General features: G+C 48.1%; 2 protein-coding genes and 1 non-coding gene across 3 annotated transcripts in view; all 3 read right to left on the reverse strand.

Annotated features, from left to right (window-relative positions):
- ENTREP2 (endosomal transmembrane epsin interactor 2) overlaps nucleotides 1-23036 on the reverse strand; it is a 144701-nt gene that overhangs the window by 23418 nt on the left and 98247 nt on the right. The window contains exon 3 of the mRNA XM_056124458.1: nucleotides 5675-5785. Coding sequence (XP_055980433.1) covers nucleotides 5675-5785 — 111 coding nt within the window. The remainder of the gene's footprint in view (nucleotides 1-5674; nucleotides 5786-23036) is intronic.
- Nucleotides 4122-4228, reverse strand: LOC130033247 (U6 spliceosomal RNA). The gene has a single exon (XR_008793948.1). It is a non-coding gene; the product is annotated as a U6 spliceosomal RNA (small nuclear RNA).
- On the reverse strand, nucleotides 17936-19341 carry NSMCE3 (NSE3 homolog, SMC5-SMC6 complex component). The gene has a single exon (XM_056124459.1). It carries the CDS (start codon nucleotides 19320-19322, stop codon nucleotides 18381-18383), a length of 942 nt encoding a protein of 313 aa, XP_055980434.1. The 5' UTR covers nucleotides 19323-19341; the 3' UTR covers nucleotides 17936-18380.

A 23036-nucleotide genomic window follows, 5' to 3' on the forward strand; every position in this document is an offset into this window, starting at 1 on the left:
CTGGGTGTGCCCCGCAAAAAGAATAACTGTTAAGAAATAGTGAAGACACTTAAAATGCTGTCTCACCAGTGTACGGTCATGAGTTTGAATCCCTGGCGTCCCACATATGCTAAGTGTGCACTTGGTAGGTCTATGGTCTGTGAGTCATCATGGCAAGTGAATTCTGGCCGCACCACAGCCAGAGGGTGTGTGTAAGCACCACAGAAAGGGGTACAAGCCCTGCAGAGAAGATGGTGTGTGAGCACTGTGGCCTGTAATCAGGAAGCACTGTGGGAGGACTGCAGTGAGCCCACCATAACTCAGACACAGCAAGTCCGTGGGCGAGCACAGCCTGATGGGAGAACCCAAGTGACAATGCCAGGTACCACGGCCCAGTCATGGCAGCGACAGCATCAACAATGGTGGGGGTGGGGAGGATGAGTACCTTCTTCCTTGTTTTGTTTGGGGCCACCCCCACTCGTGCTCAGGGCTTACTCCTGGCTCTGCACTCAGGGATCTCTCTTGACAGTGCTTGGGCGACCCTATGGGGTGCTGGGGATCCAACTGGGGCTGGGTGCATGCAAGGCCAGTGCTTTAAGCCCCATACTCCCTTAGCCCGGACAAAGTCCCTTTTTTTTTTCCTTGGGGATGGGCCATACTTGGCTCAAGATTTACTCCTGAAAAGTCTCAGTTTACTCCAGGCAGTGGTTTCGGAGCTGGGGACTGAGCCAGGGTCAGCCACATGCAAAGCAAATACCTTAACCCTTGAATTATCTCTCCGGATCTCCGATCCCCTGCAGATGGGAAGGTAGAAGTCAGAGAACAGTCAAGCTTGTGTTTAAAAACCCTCCCTCTAAGCAATTCCTGGCACTTCTGAGCATTTGCAAGACAACTTATGCCCTAAGAGAAAGTATAGCCGTTAATAAAACATGATAGTATAGTCCCTAAGCACTGCTGGGTGTGCCCCACAAAAAGAACAACTGTTAAAAATAGTGAAGATGCTTAAAGGAGAGAGAGAACAAAGGGGAATGCCCTGCCACTGAGGCAGGGTGGGATGGGGGGATGGGGGGTGGGAGGGATACTGGGATCCGTGGTGGTGGGAAATGAGCACTGGTGGAGGGATGGGTGTTTGATCATTGTATAATTGAAACCCAAGCACAGAATTTGTAAGTCTACAACTGCACCTCATGGTTTCTCACTAATAAAAATTTAAAAAAATAGTGAAGATGCTTAATTAGTGAAGACAGCCTATCTCCCAGCTGTCCTCGCTTTCTACCAGGAGCAAGCCCTGAGCACAGAGCCCAGAGCCCTGCTGGGTGTGGAGTAAAATCCCCCCAAAACCAAAAGAATTTAAAAAGGAAGGAAAATTTAGGTTCACACAGAAGCCCTTTTGAATATGCTCAAAACGAGTTTTTTGCCTAACTCTGGAGAAATGTATTTTCCCTGACAGACATGTGGGCGCACACAATCTCTACGGAACACTAGGAAGAAACCATCCCTGCGTGCAATCACCCGGAGAGACGCACAGCCTTCTGCTGAGTTAAGAGGCTCCACTTCAGGCGGCAGTTGAAGCACAGCAACACAGTGCACTGGGCCCCGGGTTCGAGTCCCAGCACATGTGGTCTCTCGAGCACAGCCAGGCGTGGGCCTGGTGGCCAACAATGCCTCTGGGCCCAGTCAGGGCAGCGTTGAAATTTCTGGCGCCTAGTTGGCTGTGGCCTCCCTAGGCTCGGCTTGGGGGTCCAAACCACAAAGCAGGTGTGAGAATCTTTTCCGTAGAGAGATTCCAGAAGGGCACATGCGAACAAGAAATGTTGGGGCAGGCTTGTCTGAGTTTCTATTTTAATATTTCAGAGAAATTTAACAGACCAGTTCTGATGAAGCTGACCAAGAAAGGAAGAGGAATATAAAGTGCAAAATGGTATAAATAGAAACAAAAGAAACAAGAACATAATGTTGCCATGGGGATTTTTACAGCCCCTCAAGCACAGCTCTGCTCCATTAATACACAGGGAAGGTCAATATAAGGAGCAAATGTTAATAACAGGCGGTGGCAAAGCTGGAGAAAGAATCCCTCAAGACTGTAAGGCTAGAAAATTGTGCCAAATGAGTTAAAAAGAAGAAAAAAAAACAGTGCCAAGAATTATACATTTGAATGAAAAACCTCTAGCAAGAAAGACAATTCCCTATAATTCTTCTTGAAATTTCTCAGTTGGTTTATATGAAATCACTAGACTCGTGAAATAAAACATGAAGGGAAAGAGAAAAATGACAAGAGCTCAGTGTAGCCTGCATTTGCGAGCTGAGTGGGGACCTATCCAGCCTCGTGGGCTGGGAGTGGTCCTGGACTCTGTGACACTTCTTGGAGGCCCCCCCAAATTAATTGCATTTATAGCTACCAACAAAATACCAATAACAAATCACAAATCATCCTGTTATTCGTTGATTGCCTCGAGCAGGCCCCAGTAACGTCTCCTTCATCCTAGCCCTGAGATTATATTCAAGGCTCTTTAGGAGAATGAGACCCATCATTGTTACTGGTATTTGGCATATTGGGTACGCCACGGGGAGTTTGCCAGACTCTGCCCTGTGGGCAGGCTACATTCGGTAGCCTGCCAATTTGTCCAAAGTAGGAATAAGATGTCATAATAAGAGGAAAGCTCAACCCGCTCCCCTCCAAGGGGTCCCGGCGAGCGAGGACAGTCAGGCGCGGGGGCAGAAGACTGCACTATTCTCTTTCGGGAGCTGGTTTTTATAGTCTCTGAGTCTTGGCCGCTGATGGGATTACACGGCGCCAGGGGGCCAGAGAGATAGTACAGTGGGTAGGGCACTTTCCTTGCATGCAGTTGACCTGGATTCAATCTCCTGTATCCCACAAAGTCCCCCAAGCACCACCAGGAATAATTTCTGAGCACTGCCAGATATGACCCTCTCCCTGCCCCACCCCAAAATAGCTTTAAAAAAAAAACTAGTTTTTTTTTTTAATAAAACCACTGAAGATTTCAGTCTGTTCTGTTCTTTGTTGCTTAATCCTGAAAGTTTATTAATATAATCAATCATACCAATAGATTGGACTGGAGCAGTAGCACAGTGGGTAGGGCGTCTGCCTTGCACACGGCTGACCTGGCTGACCGACCTGGCCGACCCAAGTTCAATACCTCCGCCCCTCTCGGAGAGCCTGGCAAGCTACCGAGAGTATCTCGCCTGCACAGCAAAACCTGGCAAGCTACCCATGACGAATTAGATATGCCAAACACAGTAGCAACAAGTCTCACAATGGAGACATTACTGGGCCTGCTCAAACAAATCGATGAACAATGGAAGGACAGTGCTACAGTGCTACCAATAGATCAACATTGAAACGACATAATACGGACTGGAGCAATACAGCAGACAGGGCATTTGCCTTGTATGCAGCCGACCTGAGTTCAATACCCGGCATCCCATATGGTTCCACAAGCACCACGAGGAGTAATTTCTGAGTGCAGAGCCAGGAGTAATCTCTGAGTGTCGCTGGATGTGACCCAAAAAAGCAAATAATAATAATAATAATAATAATACATTTTAATTTAATTAAAAATATATAATATTAACAGAGGCCAACAAAGTCATTTGGCAAAGTTTAAGCACTATTTATGTTTTTTTTTTCCTTAAGGCCCAATAAACAATGACTAGAGCTTAGAGCTCTTCCCCTTAACCTTATACAAAACAGCTGTCAGAGCCAGCCTGCTGCCCAGAGTGGACAGGGCTTCTAATTAAATTCAAGAGCCAGTGGAGGAGTAAGGACTGCCACTGACAGGCAAGCCACACAGCGGAGGTCCATCTCCTGAGAAGGAGGGCACATCATCGTTTCTCTGACAAACCACGATCAATGGGTCCAAGACCAATCCCTGGAGACTGTTCATATCTGATGCCAGGGGCTGAACCCAGGTGGGCTGGCTGTGTGCAAGGCAAGAACCTCACCTATCATACTCTCTCTCTCTCTCTGGCCAACAATTCCACCTTCAAATCATTTCCTTTTTTGACCAGAAATATTTTAAAACTCACCTGAGTGATTTGACTTGAATGAATAGGTAAACATATTTCTTTTAATTTTTTAAAAATATTTTTGTTAGTGAATCACCGTAAGGTACAGTTACAGAAAATATATGGAACACTTCATGAATTTGCGTGTCATCCTTGTGCAGGGGCCATGCTAATTTTCTTTGCCTTGTTCCAATTTTAGCATACGTGCTGCCGAAGCGAGCACTCTTATTTAATTTTTTAAATTTTATTTTATTTTTATAAATTTGTTCACAATGGTTTATTACACTCAATATTAAAACACCAGTCCCACCGCCATTACACTTTCCCACCACCATTATTTCGAATGTTTTCACCACCCCAAAGCCTGTCCCTAAATAATTTATTCTGTATTGCTTGTTATGAATAATCCACTAAAAATGATCCAAAAAAGTTTCCTTAGAGGAAAGTGTGTGAAGATTGTTGTATCTCACCCTGGATCCATTAAGTCCATTAACAAGAGATTACGAAAATGTTGTTAGCGGTTGAGCTTTGTGTCAAATATGTATTTATATACATGTGATTGGTTGCCTTCTACTTTACACCCCATTCGATGTGGTGTGCTACTCTTGGTACATCAGTGGTGTTGAGAATGAGATGTAGCTCCAGGAATTCTAAAATTTTAAACAGGGTGATATAGCAGGAGTCAAAATTTTAACTTTTTAACTGGATGGATGGTGACTTTGGGGTCTGGAGGCATCTCTGCAGCTTGTGGCTCTCTTCCAAGATTTATTTGTGAGTCCTTGGATTGTGTCCATTAATGAGTTGATATGGCACCAGAGGCAGTTCATGGGCATGACTGCCAAGCTCCCAGAAGCACAGGGAGATGGGGGGAGGTTGCCCATTCCTGACTCCATGCAAGTCTGGAGATTTCAGTCACAAAATCCGCATGCCTGAGATTTTCAGCAGGTTCATTCCTGGATGCGGCTCATCCGAGCCTGTGGAGATTGGCCATGAGCATGGCGACTGAGTTCTGGAGATTTTCGGCTGCTAGAGATCTGCTGGGGTGGGTGGTAGGGCTCAACCTCTCCTAAGGATACTTATTAAGTAGACTGAGGGGATGGCAGTGGGTAGGGTGCTTGCCTTGAACATGACTCACCTGAGCTGGATTCCAGGCAACCCCAATGGTCCACTGAGCCAGCCAGGAGTGATCCCTGAGCACAGAGCCAGGAGTAAGCCCTGGATATCCCCCCAAACAACAACAACAACAAAATGCTCTTATTTTTTTTCCTTCATCAAAAGAGGGAAACAAAATGGGTCGTGAGGCCCTCATGATGAAGTTCCTAGGTACTGTGGCACTTATAACTGACTTACAAAACTGAGCTTTAAAAGAACCCCAAAAAGAAAAATCAATGCAACAGATGCTAAAATAGAACCATTACTAAAGAAATTCTTCCAAAGCAGCAGTTTTAGGAGTTTTAGCAACATGCCACTGGATGTTAAGTAGAATTCTTAAGTATAAGGTACGTGGAGGCAGGAAGGATGTTTAGAAATGAAGTGACGTTCTTTGAACAACCAGAAAACCGAAGCAGGAAGCCAAGGAGAGAATTAAAAGGAAAAAATTTTCTAAATCTTTGCTATGAACAGTTCAAGCCTGAGGCCTTTCCCTGAAGGCCTGCATTTCACTACTTACCAACTGACAGCTTTCTAGGGAGTTGACAAGCTGAGCATTCTGGCAGGACAGGATGGAGCCGGCCAAATTCAACATCACACAGACTGCGGAGAGCAGCATGAAAAAGGTTATCTGGAAACAAACCACACCGAAAATTGATTATTCGCTTGGGAGAGGCTGGCTAAAGGGAAAATGATCTGGCGCTGAAAAAGCTTCCCGTCTGTCCAATAATTGCATGAGCGTTCATGTGTGTTTGAAGGAACGCATTCTTCCTCCCCACTTTCAACTCCTATTACCTTAGAGCAAAAAAGGGGAAAGCCAGGAAGGCTTTATCTGAAAGAGGTTAGATGCCAGAGGGGAAAATATTTTCAGTCTCAAAGCTTGGTTTCCTCTGGTTCAAAAAGAGCAAGTTATGAGAGGAAATCCATGGAAAGAAGCTTATTGATTCAAAAAACTAAAGTTTCTTTTCATTTTTTATTATGAGGAAGTTCATATACAGGCAAAGCCAGAGAAGACTGTGCCATTTACCAGAATCAACAATTAACCAATCTGTGGTCAGTTCTGTTTCATTTACATCCTCGCCATCAGATTTTTTATAACAAATAAATATCAGACTATCTGGGGCCAGAGTGATAGGTAGGGTGCTAGCCCTGCACATGGCTGACCGGGTTCGATTCCCAGCACCCCATATGGTCCCCTGAGGCTTGCTAGGAGCAATCTCTGAGTGCAGAGCCAGGAGTCAGCCCTGAGCCTTGCCAGGTGTGAACCAAAAATAAATAATTATCAGGTACCACATCATTTCATCTTTAAATATTCCCGCATCTATTTATAAACTAAAACCAGAGTACTACTATTGAATAGTCATTTATATATTCAGATTTCACATTTCTTTCTTTTTCTGTCCCACACCTTGTTTTTTAAACCCTCCCCTGCCCTTTTTTTTTTTTTTTTACTGAGGGAGGTGAGGGGGCTTGGGTCACACCTGGCGGTGCTCGGGGCTTAACCTGGCTCCCTGATCAGAGCTCACTCCTGGTGGTGTTTCTGGGACCCTTGTCAGGTTGGTTGCATGCAAGGCAAGCACCTTAACCCCCGTACAATCTGTCCTGGATCTGATTCAAGGGCAAACACAGACCCACCAAGTACACCAGTTATTCTAAATCGTAGTCATTTTGTAACTTATGAGTTCTGCTTCCTTGAAATTCAGTGAGGCCATTCCGCTGGCCTCTGAGAGCACCTGCAGCCCACCTGTTGTCAACCGTCTCTTTCACCCCTCAACGGTTCTGGGCCTTTGCATTTCCTGACATGGGTGAAGAGAGCCAGAGGTCTAATCAGAACCAGCGTCTGTGTCGGCAACTGCCGTTCTCGATGACCGGACCCCTGGCTCACGAGGATTCCCCAAACACTGCGGGTCTCATATGCTTATTTGTTCCTTTAGTGGGAGGCTCCTAAACAGCGCTCTAGGGTTCTGGGGACCACTAGGCCAGTGGTTCAATGTGAGGGTTTCAGGATGTGGTGCTGCTTGGACCTGCAGTGCCAGGGATACCACCCAGCAATTCTGGGGGCTTCTAGGGTTCCAGTCAGCAGTGCAGTGCCAGGGATGGAACCAGAGCCAGCTGCATGAGAGGCACATGCCTTACCCCTGTACTACCTTTTCCGGTTCCTCTACTTCCTCTTTTAAAAAAAAATAGGAGGAAACTTTCCCTCAACACTTGTTTGCTTTTCAGGGCATGAGTTGTAAAGAAAAGGGGCTGGAGTGATAATATAGCGGGGAGGGCATTTGCTTTGCACATGTCTGATCTGGGTTTGATCCTTGGCATCCTAAATGGTCCCCTGTGCACTGCCAGCAGTGATTCCTGAGTGCAGAGCAAGGAGGAACCACTGAGCATCTCCAGATGTGACCAAAAACAAAACAAAACAAAAACACCCGCTCTCCCAAAAAGAGTCATAAAGGAAAGTAAAGATATGCAAAATCCTGTAGATTTTCCAGATTTCTAAATAATTAGTTGATAGGATGCTAAACACAGTAACAAGTGTCACAATGGAGATGTTACTGGGCATGCTTGAGCAAATCAATGAGCAACGGGAGAACAGTGACAGTGACAGGATGCTAGAATATTTTATTTTGGGTGGTAGGGTGGAGACACAACCAGCGATGCTCAGGGCTGACTCCTGGCTCTGCACTCAGGAATCACTGAGTGGGGCTCAGGGACCATATGGGATGGCGGGGATTGAACCTGGGGGGGGGGGTCATGTGCAAGGCAAATGCCCTCCCCACTGTACAACCGTGAACCCTAGAATCAGATTTTGAAAATAAACTCGAGGCCATGTGATTTCTCGATGCTTCTGCTGCATTCTGAAAACAATCAGCGTCATCGACTAAGCAGAAAACTCTGTGATCCAGAATGACCTGTCACCTTCCCTTTGCTGCTCACTCTCCTCCTATTGGGTCTGGTGCTCACTCACTTGGTTGAGGTGCCTCTTGTGGCCCTGGGGGTCATGGTGAGGCTGTCATGTGGCATGTGGGCCAGGCCAAGGGTCCTACTCAGAGGCTGCTGCTCCGCCACCGAGCCTCAGAGATAACCTGCGCTCTGCCGCAGAGTGCCAATGTTGGGACTGGCTTCCCTCATGAAATAATGAGATTAATATAATCTTGGACATCAGATTATGTTTATTTTGGGTGGGTTTTTGTTTTTAGTGTTCAGGTCTCATTTGACAGTACTCAGGGCTCTGTGCTCAGGGATCACTCATGGCAATGCTACAAGGGGAAGATCTGTAGTTGTGAGGATTGAACCAGGGCTGGCTGTGTGCAAGAGAAGCACCTTAACCTCTGTACTATCTCTCTGACCCAGACAACAGATTATTTGGGAGAAATGAGTAGGGTCCTCCCACGTACCACCTTTCAGTGCTAATCAGGCAGACATGCTTTGGTTGGGGGTGGGGTGCCCACGACAGCTTTCTTTTCTTCCCAACACTTATAGGTTTATAGGCTCTGTACATCTGAATCTGTGCAGGCTTACTGAACACATCTCAACAACTGCAGTTAGCCAGAATCTGCTCCACTAACACTACTCTAGGCCGACTTCAGTAGCACTGACCTACATACCTTTAAGGCACAAATATATGTAGGGTGTTACCGGATGGAGCCTTAGCTGACAGTTGTGTCAGGTAAATATCATTCCTTTTCAGTGTCTGGAATTCTCATGATCTAGACTCTTATTCTGATGTCCCTACTACAGTACTCTGATAAGCACTGTGGGTTAGAGGTCCAGGACTTGCACCATTCACCAACAGCTCTCCGGCTCTGCTCCCTCAGCCTCTGGGAAGTACCTTTCTCCTCTGTTTTGACACGTCTGGCCTTTTCGCAAAAGTCACATCATACAGTCTTTCAGTAGCTGCCTGGTCTCATCCCCGCTCTCATAAGTAAAAGGATTTCCTTCTTTCACCACCACTGCACTATACACAGCTGTGCATCACTTAAAACAGTGTCCACCATCTCTGGACTGTGTATGGCAGGTCCAGGCCTGGTGAGTGGTGTGGTGGCTGAGGTTTGCGCGGTCCCACTTCCTCCAGTTCACACAGTGACAAAATCACGTGGCCACAGGTTGGTCAGAATCTGTTCCTGAACTGCCTGGGACAGTACGTTCTCATTTCCTTTAGCTAAGACAGCTGTGTAGCTGTCTCCACAGCTCAAGGCAGAGTGTGATTCACTGTGACAAAGAGGGACAATAACCATGCGGTGCCAGTGATCTTTAGGCGCCGCACTTACACCCCCAAAGTAGAATCGCTCAGCCATAGGGTACTTCTACTTGAAGACTGAGAAAGGCCACTCTATTTTCCCAGGTGGCCACGCCAATTCACATGCCCACGACAGCTTTCTTTTCTTCCCAACACTTATTGTCTCCTCCTGATGGGCTCTGGCTTCCGATGCAGACCTGATTCTAGACTCTAATGGGTGTGAGGCTTTGATTTGCATTTCTGCTTCCTTGTGATTTTTTATTTGTATTTCCCCGAGGACAGACAGGCAGCATCTTTGCACGTACCTGATGGCCAGTTACACGCCTTTGGAAAAATCAAATTCGTCTGCCTATTTTTAAATTAAAAATTTTTTTTTTTTCTGATCAAGAAAATGGTACTTTTGTTTACCAAAGTAACCCAGGCTGTCTCAAGCGTGGGGCGTTATAAACCAGAGTCCAATTACACGCCAGGAAATTCTCTGAAGTCCAGTTTGACCCTTCACCATACAATGGACCTCTTTGACCCAATTTTCCCAGCGCCCTTCCCTGCAGGTAAGAAAATGACAGTAAAAGCTGTTAGGAAAGATGAAGTCACAAAATTTGCTTATAAATAGATGATCATGGAGTGTATCATGCTAAGTGAAATGAGTCAGAGAGGGACAGACATAGAATGACTGCACTCATTTGTGAAATATAAAATGAGACTGACACCCAAGGACAGCAGATACAAGGGCCAGGAAGATTGCTCCATAGTTGGAAGCCTGCCTCATGAGCTGGGGGAGAAGGTAGCTGAAATAGAGAAGGGATCACTAAGACAATGATGGTTGGAGGAATTGTTCAGGATGGGAGATGTGTGCTGAAAGTAGATAAAGGACCAAACGTGATAGCCTCTCAGTATCTGTATTGAAAATCATAATGCCCAAAGAGTCTCCTACCCTGTGCCTGACTGTCTCCACCAGGGCCCAACAGCTGAAGACCACCGGGGCCCAGCCAAGGCCATGCTGGGACCACTCTCCACACACTTGGATGAGCCTCACGCATAAAAGAACTGACAGAGGAACCCAGGTGTGTAGGACCCGGGGCTGAGATCTCCAAGCCTGCACAGTTTGGGACTGGACCTGCCAGTAACTAGACAGTTACACCCACCAACTGCCGTGTAACTCCAACAACGGCCAGGATCCAGAGATCATCACACTCAGCTCCTGGGAGAGAACAAGGCAGAGTCTCCTACCCTATGCCTGACTGTCTCCACCAGGGCCCAACAGCTGAAGACCACCGGGGCCCAGCCAAGGCCATGCTGGGACCACTCTCCACACACTTGGATGAGCCTCACGCATAAAAGAACTGACAGAGGAACCCAGGTGTGTAGGACCCGGGGCTGAGATCTCCAAGCCTGCACAGTTTGGGACTGGACCTGCCAGTAACTAGACAGTTACACCCACCAACTGCCGTGTAACTCCAACAACGGCCAGGATCCAGAGACTATCACACTCAGCTCCCGGAAGCGCGCGGCCGCATTCATGGCCACACGACATCTTATCATCTCATTCCTACTTTGGACAAACTGGCAGGCTACCAAATGTAACCTGCCCACACGGCAGAGTCTGGCAAACTCCCCGTGGTATACCCAATATGCCAAATACCAGTAACAATGATGGGTCTCATTCTCCTAACCCTGAAAAAGCCTTGAATATGGCACTTTTAAAAAAAATCTCAGGGCTAGGACGAAGAAGACGTTACCGGCACCTGCTCGAGGCAATCGATGAACAACAGGGTGGTCGTGATGGTCGTGAATGCCCAAAAGGAGAGAGTATGGGGGAAACTGTCTGCCATGGAGGCAGGGGGAGGGTGGAGAAGGGGGGGTATACTGGGGATATTGGTGATGGGGTATGTGAACTGGTAGAGGGATGGGTGTTCGATCACTGTATAACTGAAACTCAAACATGGAAGTTTTACTGTATGTCACAGTGATTCAATTAAAAAAATGGCAGCAGATATGATGATTTTCATGCTACAGATTCATTTGCTGTTTCTACAGTCCCTGGCTTCAGTGTCTTCAAGTGTCCCATGTATCATGACATAATACCAATGTCTTGGATTCCAGTTGGCAACTACTGAGCTCTTGGTAACCCACTGGCCTTGACTGCATGTATGGCCGAGTTTCCCAGCAGCTCTGCTAACAGCTTTCTCAGTACAGTCATCGGCTGAGTCAGGAGCAGTGCTAAGGTTCCCCAGCCTAAATGGGATTATTAAAACAGGCAGAGGAGACCCTAAGTTTCCACCTACAAACAGCTCCTCCGGCGACTTTTTGAGCTCCTTAATGGTCATGATCCCAGAGGCACACAACTGAAATCTTGGAACCCGGTGGCTTTTGGCAGAAATTCACCGGGACTTTGCATTAAGCTACTGGCACTGGCTGCCCCAGGTGGGAAAAGGTGTTGTCCCTTCTGCCTATTCCCCCTGGCAGCATGGTGGCTGCCATCTTCCAGAGACTATTGGACAATCAGGTATGGCCCAGCAGTGATGAGACATGTGGGACCTCACGGGATGGGGAGTGGAACCGGCCCTTCTCCCCTGCCCCAACAACCCTGAATTGCTGTCCATGAATGGCCCCTCTGGCAACCTTTTTAAGCTCTTTAACGGCCATGATCCCAGAGGCACACAACCGAATCTCTAAACCCAGTGGCTTTTGGCAGAAATACCTCCAGACTTAATTGTTGAAACAGCAGAATTCGAAAATCACACTGCCACAATAGCAGCTGCATGACATCATATGCTCTTCATAATCAGCAACAGAAAACAAATTATCTAGTGATGCCTTTTCGGCAGGACTGATCAATGGGGGGAAAATTCCAAATAATAGTGGGTCTTTTGTCAAAATGCTGAATGTAATCAAAGTAAAGAGAGAGTAAAGTGGAAATCATCTGCCACACAGGCAGGAGGAAGGGTGGGATGGGGAGTATACCAGGGTTCTTGGTGGTGGAAAATGTGCACTGGTGAAGGGATGGGCATTTGATCATTGTATGACTGAGACTTAAACCTGAAAGCCTTGTAACTTTTCTCACGGTGATTCAATATAAAAAAAAATTTTTTAAAGGGTAGAATTTTCCCATTTCTTTTTATACTTTGCATCCATCCTGGGACTTGTGTAAGGTGCTGGTGTTCCTAAGCCGCCCTGGTTCCCTTACGTAGGATTTTGCTAATGTGAATTCTGTTTGTGTGTTGTAAAGCGTCAGGAATTTCAAAAAATTTACTTTTGCTCATGATCACATAAAGGGTTGTGAGATCCGTACATGAAGCTTCAGATTCTTTTCTCATTCTATCTCCCCCACTCTGCTTGCCTCTGTGCCCCTGCTGAGTGTTTTTAATTTTTTTTTTCCTTGGGGCCCACACCTGATGGTGCTCAGGTTTAACGCTTGGCTCTGCATTCAGGAATCTCTCCTGACAGCTTGGAGGGCCCTCTGGGATGCTGGGGATCGAACCCAGGTTGACTGTGCGCACACAAATGCCCTCCCTGCTGCCCTATGGCTCCAGTCCCTAAGTGTTGAGTTTTAAATTTTATTCTCCCATTATCTGGCTTTTAGTGCAGGCACAAGGCCCACTGTTTCTCCTTCTGTTCTTTTTTCTACTAAGGGGAAAGAGGAGCACTGAATGGAAACAACTAGAAATACTCCTTTCTTCGTTCAGCCACTTTGGAGGACTGGGTCAGTTTATTCAATCAAGCCCCAGCCCTGGATGTTTGGTGTTTTTCATCTTCGGCTTTTTACTGTCAGTAGTATTGACAGCAAACAACATTTGGTATGTCTGCCAGTAAGACTGGCCCAAAAGAGGAGCTAAATTAAAAATGAAGTCCAGGGGTTAACTTGCCTTCCACACAGTCAATCGTGGTTCGATCCCTGGCACCCCATATGGTCTCCCTGAGCACAGAGCCAGGAGTAAGCCCCAAGTACCACTGGAGACTCCAAGCTCCACCCTGGCCATCCAACCCTCTGAAAACAAGCATTAAAAAGTCATTGTAAACTTTAAGAGTGGAATTTGAAGAGGAAACTGCTGCCCCAATCTTGTGTTCACCCCCCAGGTTAGACTCCCAGCCACATCGCTCTCAGCCTCCCCAGGAAGCTGAGTCTTCACTGGTCACTGCACAATGTTCTGTTCAGCGCCTGCAAGCCCATCATTTCCACTCCCCAGGGGCGGAAGTCTCAAGCCCTCTGCCCCTTCCCCTGCGGCCATTTCCTGAGCCTGGATTCCCCCCACCCCACACCCTTACTCTTGCCTGCTTCGTTCTCTGCAACCTTTCATTCTGGATCACTCTGGAAAGCACCTACTTGACCACTGTCAAGCAGAGACAAGTTAATCTTGAAAACATACACAGATTTATATAACTTAGCAAAACAGACACAGGTGACTGTTCGAAGACTGAGAGTTCCCAGGACAGATGATGCTAAGATGCCACGGAGCACTGAGGTGAGGCCTGCCCCATGTTTACACTTTCTTTTAAATTGGGCTTCCTTGATGCTGCTCTCTGCCCATGGCAGGAAGCGGCTGTGGCTGCTCCCTGGAGTACCACTTCCCCTGATGCAGAACCAGCCCTTGCTTTCGGATGCCCGTCCATAACAATCAAGAGATTTTGGGAAAATTGAGGTAGGGCACATTCTGGACACTGGTGTTTGGTGATTTGTTGTGTGCAGGTCTAAAGCAGTGTTTAGGGGACTGGAGGCCACTCCCAGGGGCAGTTGGCCAACCCAGTTGGATGTCCACGCCAAGTCCCACTTGGAGTGGCTTTGGTGGCCCCTGGGCACCGCCCATCGTGGCCCCTATAGAAAGCAGAGGGGAAAGATAGAAAAAGGATGATTGATCACCTGTGTCCAGACAAAAAAAAAAATAGGTAAATAAGTTGAAAGTTAGGTGTGAAATTAGACTCTGTTATGTGTGTACATATGTGTATACGTATATTACACACATATATAAACACACACATGAATACACAAACACACACATATATATGCATATATAATACATATGTACTTGGTTTAGGGGCCACAGCTGGTGTTGCTCAAGAGTTACTCCGAGCTCTGTGGTCAGGGACAACATGGGGTAGAACCTTGGTTGGCTGCATACAAGAGAGGTGCCTTGTCAATGTACTATCTTGGGCCCATATACATCATTTTTTAATACACTAACAAGGTGTTTGAAATGCAAGAATGGCTCAATGTTAGAACATTTGAGTTACTGCACCAAACCATACCCCAAATAGCTCAAATTGTAAGACTGAGAATCAAAATTTAGCAGACTGAGCAAGAACATGCTACAACTTGAAAATGATATCCCTGGTGCCAGAGTGATAGTACAATGAGTCGGGCATTTGTCTTGCATGCAGCCGATGTGAGTTTGATACCCGGCATCCCACAGGGTTCCCCGAGCACTGCCAGGAGTGATTCCTGAGTGCAGACCCAGGAGAAAGCACTGAGCATAACTGGGTGTGATTTAAAAAAAAATAATAATAAAAATAAAACCCATCCCTAACATTCCTAATTTCTTCAACGCATCTCAAAACGCTAGGACAGGAGGGAAGTTTAATACCCAAAGATACACTCGTTTTGGAGCGCTAGAAACTCGTCCCTTTGCATTAGGCACGAGAGATGATGTCACTCCCCAGCGCAGTAAAAATAAGGGGTGAGATGATCCCCAGTGGATACAGTCAACGCAAGATGGGGGTGCTGGGGCACATCTTGGGGTAATGGTGGAGGAGCTTGTGCTCTGGCTGTGGGCACATGGGGCCGAAGAGCGAGCACAAAAAGCAAAATCAAAAACAAGGACCATGGTGGAGGGATCTGGGCTCTCTCAGTGCTGAGGCAGGAAGTGTGCACGTTGGAAGCAGAACATCAACACTGCCTGCAGCGTGCTCCCTAAGCCATGCTAATAAAACTGGAACAGAACCAAGCACAAGAACACAAAGATCCTTAGGGCTGATTGCCAGTTCCCAAAAATGCTTTGGAGTTTGGGGCTGGAGAGACAATACAGAGGGCAAGGTGCTTGTCTTGTACGCAGCTGACCTGGGTTCAATCCCTGGCACCTCACAGGGTTCCCTGAGCCCCACCAGGAGTGACCCTGAGTGCAAAGCAGGAGTAGGCCCTGACACCATGGGGTGTGCCCCTCCCAAACAACCCAAACTAAAAAAAAAAAGAACGTTCTCAAGTTCTACCCAAAGACCTCCAAAGACATAAAAGATGTTAAAAACTGAAAAACAAAACAAAACCAAAAAAACAAAAGAGCCCCCTCTGTCACAGACATAGTAGCATGTTTTCAGTCCTAGCCATGAATTTATGTAGGTATCGAATACTGCTAAATACTAAAATCTATTGTGTAAGTGTAAAAAATGATAAACTGAAAACACTTGGTGCTAGTCTTAACTGTAGAGAAAAAAAAAGAATAAAAATTATTTCATTATTCACACTCAGACACAAGAACAGGTTAGAAATTAATCTGAGAGTCAAACTTTTGCATTTGGTCTTAGCCACAAGGCCAAGAAGCAATGAAAGTCAAACTTTTAAAAGAAAATACCTTTAAGGTAATTGGGAGACTTTTTGAAAGCACCACACAAATCAGAAGGTGCCTGTATGAGAGAGCAGACACTGGGAGAATGAACAGAACATTCAAGAAAATCTTATCAACCAAGTGAAACAGAGAAAGTCTGAAAGAGAGAATCTGATGGCAAATGAAGAGCAAGCAAAGACATGCTTGTTGTCACTGGGAAGCAAATAACAAAGTTAACCCTGGAATAAATGATCAGCAGCTGCCCTCAGCCAGGCTCACGATAGGAAAAGCCAAACTCGGCCCCAGGGAGGGTTGGCAAGACCTCTTTAGATGGTCAGTAGGAGGTAGCTGCATACAAACAGAAACTTGGCCAGGTCCCAGGTTGGCTCTGGTTCTGCCTGAAGAAACTCTTAAGCCTCAGGGCATGGTGCGTACACCAGCAAATAGCAAGAGACTGCAAAGAGGACAGGAGAGACAAGACAGCAGGCAGGGCGCCTGTCTTGCACACAGCCAACTAGGCTTCAATCCCCAGCACGCCATACAGTTCCCTGAGCCACACCAGAAGTAATCCCTGGGCACAAAGCCAAGCATAGGCCCTGAACGTTACCAGGTATGGCCCCCTCACCCCTTACCAAATGCAAAGAACGTTGGTCCATTATGGAATGAATAAATACACCCCCCCCCCCCCCCCCCACACACACACTCCCAAGGAAGGAATGCATCAGAAATATATTGAATCTTAAAAAAAACGGTGATGGGCCAGGGAGATAGCTCAAAAGGCTGGAGTACCTAGGAGACTGGGTGTGAGCTCTCAGCACCAGAGAATCCCTCCCAGCTTTATGGGTACCAAACCACTCCACACCACCCCTACAAAACAAACACGAAACTTTTAAAATGGTGAGTGCACTTTTGCCTGTTGGGTCACCAGCAGCTGTACTGGAGCCATGGAGAAAAACTGCCCTGGGAATGCGCTTTTGCCGACTGCCACAGCCCCACCCGGAAACAAGCATCAGGATGCGGGCTGCTGTTTCTGCGTCTAGTTGGCCTCCGTGAACTTCTGAAATTGGTCCTTTAAGAAGAAAAAATATTCTTTGTACATGAAATGAAGTGACTTCAGTTTATAAAAACACACTGAGTGCAATATCACATTGCAAGAGTACACAGTGTGTACTCCACGGATCAAAACTGATTCACAAACTAGGGCCTCTCAGGACATGGGGGCTACACCACCACCTGGTGTGTTGGAGGGCTGCAGATGGAAAATAGAACTGCCAGCATCCCGCAGCACCGGGAGGAGTGTTGCTCCTTGGCTCCAATGCAAGTGCTGATGGAGCTGAGTAGGGGTCTTCCCCACCACACCCATGCCAAAGCGAGCGCTGGCTTTAGAACACAGCAGAGGTGGGAGCAGAGAAGAGGGGTGAGACAACCAGCAGGAAGCCCAGCCAGAGTTGTGCTTTCTCACAGAACCAGAACCTGAAGACTGTTGTTACTTTAGGAACAGCCAGCCAACTCTGGCCTCAGAAACGACCCAGATCAAGATAATGTTGGAAAACTTAAAAACAAAATGTAACAGCATAAGCGTACTTTTAAAAATTGCTAGGTCTGGAATCACACTTCTCTCTCTCTCTCCACCATCCCTTCCCTGGCCCCAGAAGTCCTTCCTTGTCATATTTCACCGGCCAGGAAACATCTTTAAACAAGCCTACATTTAAGTATCACTAACTGGTGGAGCTGGGATCTGAACCCAGGTAGTCTGAAGGTGTTATCTGCTTTTTGTGATCCGCAAACATACATTTGTTAGTTTTGGGGGCGACACTAGCTGTGCTCAGGGATCACTCCTGGCGGGGTTCAGGGAACCCTGTGGGGGTGTCAAGGATCAAACTCTGGTCGGCCATCCTAAGGCAAGCATCATACTATCTGCTGTACTATCTCTTTGGTCCCAGAATAAAATTTACTTTAATACAAATGTGAAAAGCTTTTTGGAAAAAATACTATCTACATATGGTTCAAAACAAGGAATCACACTTTGATGTACAGTCAATACAATATAAAGTGGCTGTTGAGGTTAATAAAATGGTAACAGGCTATAATGTTCTTGTTAATATAAAAATGATTTTATTTCTTTTGTAAACAGGGATTGTTCAAAGGCCACAGATAATTGTTGGCACCAAAGCAATTTCAGGCGAGCCTCTGGAAACATCTGCCCCGCAGCCTGGTTTACAGACAAGTTTTCCAACTATAGCTGGCCAAAGAAACGAAGCGAACTCCTCCCAAAGAGTCGAGAGCACAACCAAAGCAAGTAAATCCCCCTCTCCAGTTCTCATAAACGGAACTCTGGGGCCCAATAACTTATACGAAAACAACCGAAGTCTGCAAAAACCCATCCCAAGGCCCCGTAAGTCTCCTACCCACAGCTCCTCGCCTCTGGGACCCCCCTCGAGCCCGAGGCTCCCTGCGGTCTAGCTCTTGGCATTCGCCAAGAAGGAGGCGAGGTTGGTGGCGGTGGAGGCGGAGGAGGAGGAGGAGGAGGAGGCGGAGGCGGCGGTGGAGGCGGAGGAGGAGGCGGAGGAGGCGGTGGCAGGGGGCGCCGAGCTGCTGAGCTGGGGTCGCGAGCGCGCCTCCTCGTCGGCCAGGGCCTCGCAATACTGCGCCGGCCAGTCCTTGGGGTCCTGGTTGTGCACCTTGGCCACGAACTTGAGCACCTTCATCTTGCTGGTCTCCAGGAGTGTGCGCGGGCCCCACTGCAGCTCGTAGTCCACGGGGTCGGTGTGCGGGATGCGCCGGTAGTCCAGGTACCGCTGGCGCACGAAGTCCTCGGTGATGAGCTTCTTGGGGTCGCCGAAGATGAGGTGCTTCTTGGTGGGGTGCACGTCCAGGCGCCGCAGGAAGTCCCACACCTCCGTCTCCTTGACGGAGTTGCCCTTCATGAAGATGAGGCCCAGCACGATCATGAGGAGGCCGGCGGTGGGCGTGCCCTGGTCGCCGCGCACCTCGGCGTCCTCCTCCACGGGCTCCAGCGTGTTGACCAGGATGTAGGTGCTGCTGCGGGGCTCCAGCTCCACCAGCCGGTAGCCGAACACGTCGCGCAGCCGCTCGGCCGCCTGCCGCAGCAGCTCGCCGAAGACGTCCTTGTAGTCGCCCACGACGTGCTTGAGGATGTCGGCGCGCCGGATGGGGATCTTCCGCTGGTCCTTGACGAGCAGGAACTGCACCAGCTCGGCCACCTTCAGCTCCAGCTGCTTCGGGCTGCGCGGCCCGAGCGACGGGGAGCCCTCGGGGCGCCGGGCGGCCTGCAGCGCCGCCGCCGCGCCGCGGGACGTGCTGGGGGCCTCCTGGTCGCCGGCGCCGCGGGCCCAGGCCCGGTCGCTCGGGTGGCCGCGGGGCCTCGGCTTCTGCGACATGGCGCGGCCGGACGAGCGGCAGAGGCGGCCCCAACGGGCGGCGGGACGGCGTCGCGGCGGGACGGCGGGCGGCGGGCGGGGGCGGGGCCCGCGGCGCCGGCCGGTGACGTCACTCGGCGCGCGGGCGCCTCCCGGTGGCGTCACGCGGCGCCTCCCTGTGACGCGCCAGGGCTGCGCGCGCGGGGGCCGCGGCTTCCTGGTGGCCGCGGGCCGCGGTTGGGGCCAGCCCTGGTCTGCGGTCCCACGACGAGGGTCGTCCGTGTTCAGAGTTAGCAGGGCGGGGACAGAGACCAAGAGACGCAGGCGAGGTCTAGAGGAAACGCCTTGATCAGGGAGTTTGGGACGCGGGAGCATTTTTCAGAGGGTGAAAGGGGGCCAGAAGTCGGGTCACGGGCAGGGGAAGCGCGTGAAAGTGAAATCAAACGACTGAGCCCACCCTTGCGGCCAGCTGGAGCTAAAGGGCCCGAAACCCGGGACTCCTGGTTTCTGCACGCACCCCTCCCACGTCCAAGTTAAAGCCCCTCCGACCACTCATCCCGTTTGTCGGGTCGCCCGGGAGCACGGGAACACGAAAGTGTGGTGTGGGCGGGGCTTCCCGGCTGAGCAGGCCTGTTCCCTTCAGTCTTTCTACATTGGGTTCCAACTGGCAATTAATTAATTACACAGCCCCACACGGCACGTTTCAGTGGAGCTGCTGACTTGGACTGAAAGCACGAATTTCTCTTGGGAAGCTCCTGCTTGCTTACATCAACTGCCTCCCATCCACCAACCCGATTCTAACACAAGTCGTAAGACCGCTGCAAGCAGAGACTGCTAACTCAAGGAATTACCGTTTGATTTGAGGGCATGCTCCCCAAGATTTGCCATAACGTGAATCTCTTAAATTTGCTAACTGTTGAAATGGCAGCCTTCGGGCTCAGAACTGAGTACCATCCCTCTTATGTGCCCCATGTGCTCTGTGTGTGTGTGTGTGTGTGTGTGTGTGCGTGTGTGACTGCGTGCGCATTTTTTTTTTATTGTGCAAGGCTGATAGAATGAGTCATTTCATTAACTCAAACCATCAGCAACTCCCTGCCATTACTTACAGAGATCTCGGCAAATATGTTCTGTTCTGTTTACTGATCGGCAGAGAAGGAATTGCGTTTTCCTTTGTCTTTTGAAAGCTGCCCCAGAAAGTGGATAAATTCTTCGAAGAACCTAATCAAATTGAGTTCTTCTTTAATGCAAATATATTCAAAGGGAAGCAATTCAAACCACATTATTTGAATAATAGCATCAAAACACCACCTTATTAAAATTTCATTAAATGTTAGTAGCATAAGATTTTTGTTTGTAATTCAATATGAAAATGCAATCTGATAATGGCAACTGGAACTGCAATGCTAAGTATAAAATTACACTCCATGTAGTGAGGCGAGGAGGCTGAAATCTGGTGGAGGATGAGTAATAACTGTCTGTTCCACACACCATCCGACAAAGCACCCTCGAGCATCAATCTTAATGACAAGCCTACTGAAGAAAACAAATAGATCATCAAAGCATTCATTTTTTTTCCTACAAAGACAAAACTTCATCTGCTTCAAATTTCCCTGAAAATGAAAATCTGGACTTAAGTTCAAAGAAACCCTGCAATTAAGAATTCTGCAGAGTTGGAGATATAGCTCTAAGGACAGGAGCGCAGACTCTCCATGCAGGAGTCCTGGGTTCAAACCCCAGCGCTGCACGGTCTCCAAAGCAGAAACTGGTTGGGTCAAATGGAATTCTGAGAAAGTTTTCTTCTGAGTAAAAGATTTTTTCAGCAACCAAGAGACGACAGAAATGGACAGAGAAAAGCCATAGTCAAATTGGGCTGGTCTTTCCACAATTATTCTGCTTGAGGGGGTCCTGCAAGGTGGTGTTCAGGCTCTCTCCTCTGTTCAATGACGACTCGTGGCGGGGATCAAATTCAGGCCAGCTGCATGCAAGGCAAGCACTGTCCCCACTATATTCTCTTTCTGATCAGTGCTTCTGAGGAACTGACTTAAATCACCTTGCTGCCCCACAGGCCAGGCAGGCTACTGTTGTGCAGATGATCAGTGTCTGCCAGTAAAGTCCCACCCAGAGGGCAGATGGTCACTGCCCAGGATGGGTGAGAAGGGTCACTTTGACTTCTTAAGACTTCCCCTCTCTCCTGGCTCTGTTCAGAAGAAGGCAAGAAAATCCAGAAACACTGACAAGGTGGTAGTTCTCCCTGCCTGGAGAAGAGCCAGACCCACTCTCCACTTTAGCCAGACAGGAGAAACGAAGGTTGGAAAGGTGGTGATGATGGAGATGGTAATACTGGGCGACAACTAAGGATTTTACAAAGTGGTTAGACACCTGCAGACACTATCTAGAATATTCGGGGCCATGTGCCTTCGAATAATGCCCTACTAAGGCCCAAGCAGGGATTGTTTCTCCTGTCACGAAGGGATGTGTACAGGGCCTATGAGTCATCCTCTGGATGTGCTGAAGTAGGCAGTGAGCCAGCCACCTGGGACTAGAGCTGTCAGTCTGTCTGAGGGGCAGAGATGCAGAGAACGCAGATATGGAGGACTTGAAAGAGCAAGGGCTGGACTCAGAAGGTCCTAATTAGAAATCTGTGTGACTTTGGGAAATGATTGATGTACTTTTCTGTCGGCACATCAACAAAATAAAATGCCTTGTTCTGGCTTCAGGGGGCAAAGAGATGTTTCTCCCATTAGGTGACAGGGGCGGGCGGGGAGGGGACGGACAGGGGGTTTATGAAAAAAATACTGGCTATAAAATACAAGGCTTCCTGGGGAAAGCTCTGTCTCTCTTTCTCTTTCTCTCTCTCTCAAGAAGTTCGGAGAAACAGATCAAGCTGCTGTTATTTCCTTTGGCTGGGGGAGGAGCTACCAGAAGAATCTGGTATCGAACCCAGGGCCACGCACACACAATCAAGGTGTGCCCTCAACCACTGGAGCAGCAACCCTCTCCTCAATAGCTATTTTTTGGTCAAAATACATTCTTGATTTTCTTTCTTGCTCAGGAGACCAGCGGCAGGTGTAGTTTCAATGAATTCTAATTCCACTGTGAAACAGTAACTCCACCCAGCAGTGATGCACATTCAAATTCTCTGCCAAGTCAGTGTGATTTAAATAGAACACTTTCATTTATTTATTTTTGCTCTGCCAGAGAAATAATAGGCCGGTGGTTTTAAAAGGGAAATATTTTCAAGCACTTTATGTTAATACTCTGAATACTTTTATTACTAGACCAAAAGAAGCGGGGAGGATTAAAATTCTTTTAGACAAACCCTAAACTCGCTGTGATTTCAAATGCACCGAACAAAGAAATGCTTGCTACCAATTGCTCCTCAGATGTCTTCGCCTAATTAAATGCTTTATTTCATCTCCTTGGTAGCAAATGTCTGCTCAAAAGCTCTAATCATCATTATTATCTCCCGAATTCTCTTCATCCACTGGAATGAAGTGGAACCAGAGAAAGGTTCTGAAGAATTTTGACAGCAACCCCACACTAGAGGCAGGTAGGACTTAGGGGAAGGAAGGGCGTGATCGAAGCACACTGTCCCTTCATGCTCAGCTGGGAGCCGCCTTTTCCAGGGGAAGAAAGGAGGGCAGTGTGCAGCCCGGAGGATTTGTGGATTAGCAGGAATGGTAAGCCGCATTTGGGCCCATGGGGTGTTCAGACTGTGCTGGGGGCCAGCGAGCC

Source organism: Sorex fumeus, unplaced genomic scaffold (assembly GCF_029834395.1).
Source record: "Sorex fumeus unplaced genomic scaffold, SorFum_2.1 ptg000051l, whole genome shotgun sequence".
Classification (NCBI taxonomy): Eukaryota; Metazoa; Chordata; class Mammalia; order Eulipotyphla; family Soricidae; genus Sorex; species Sorex fumeus.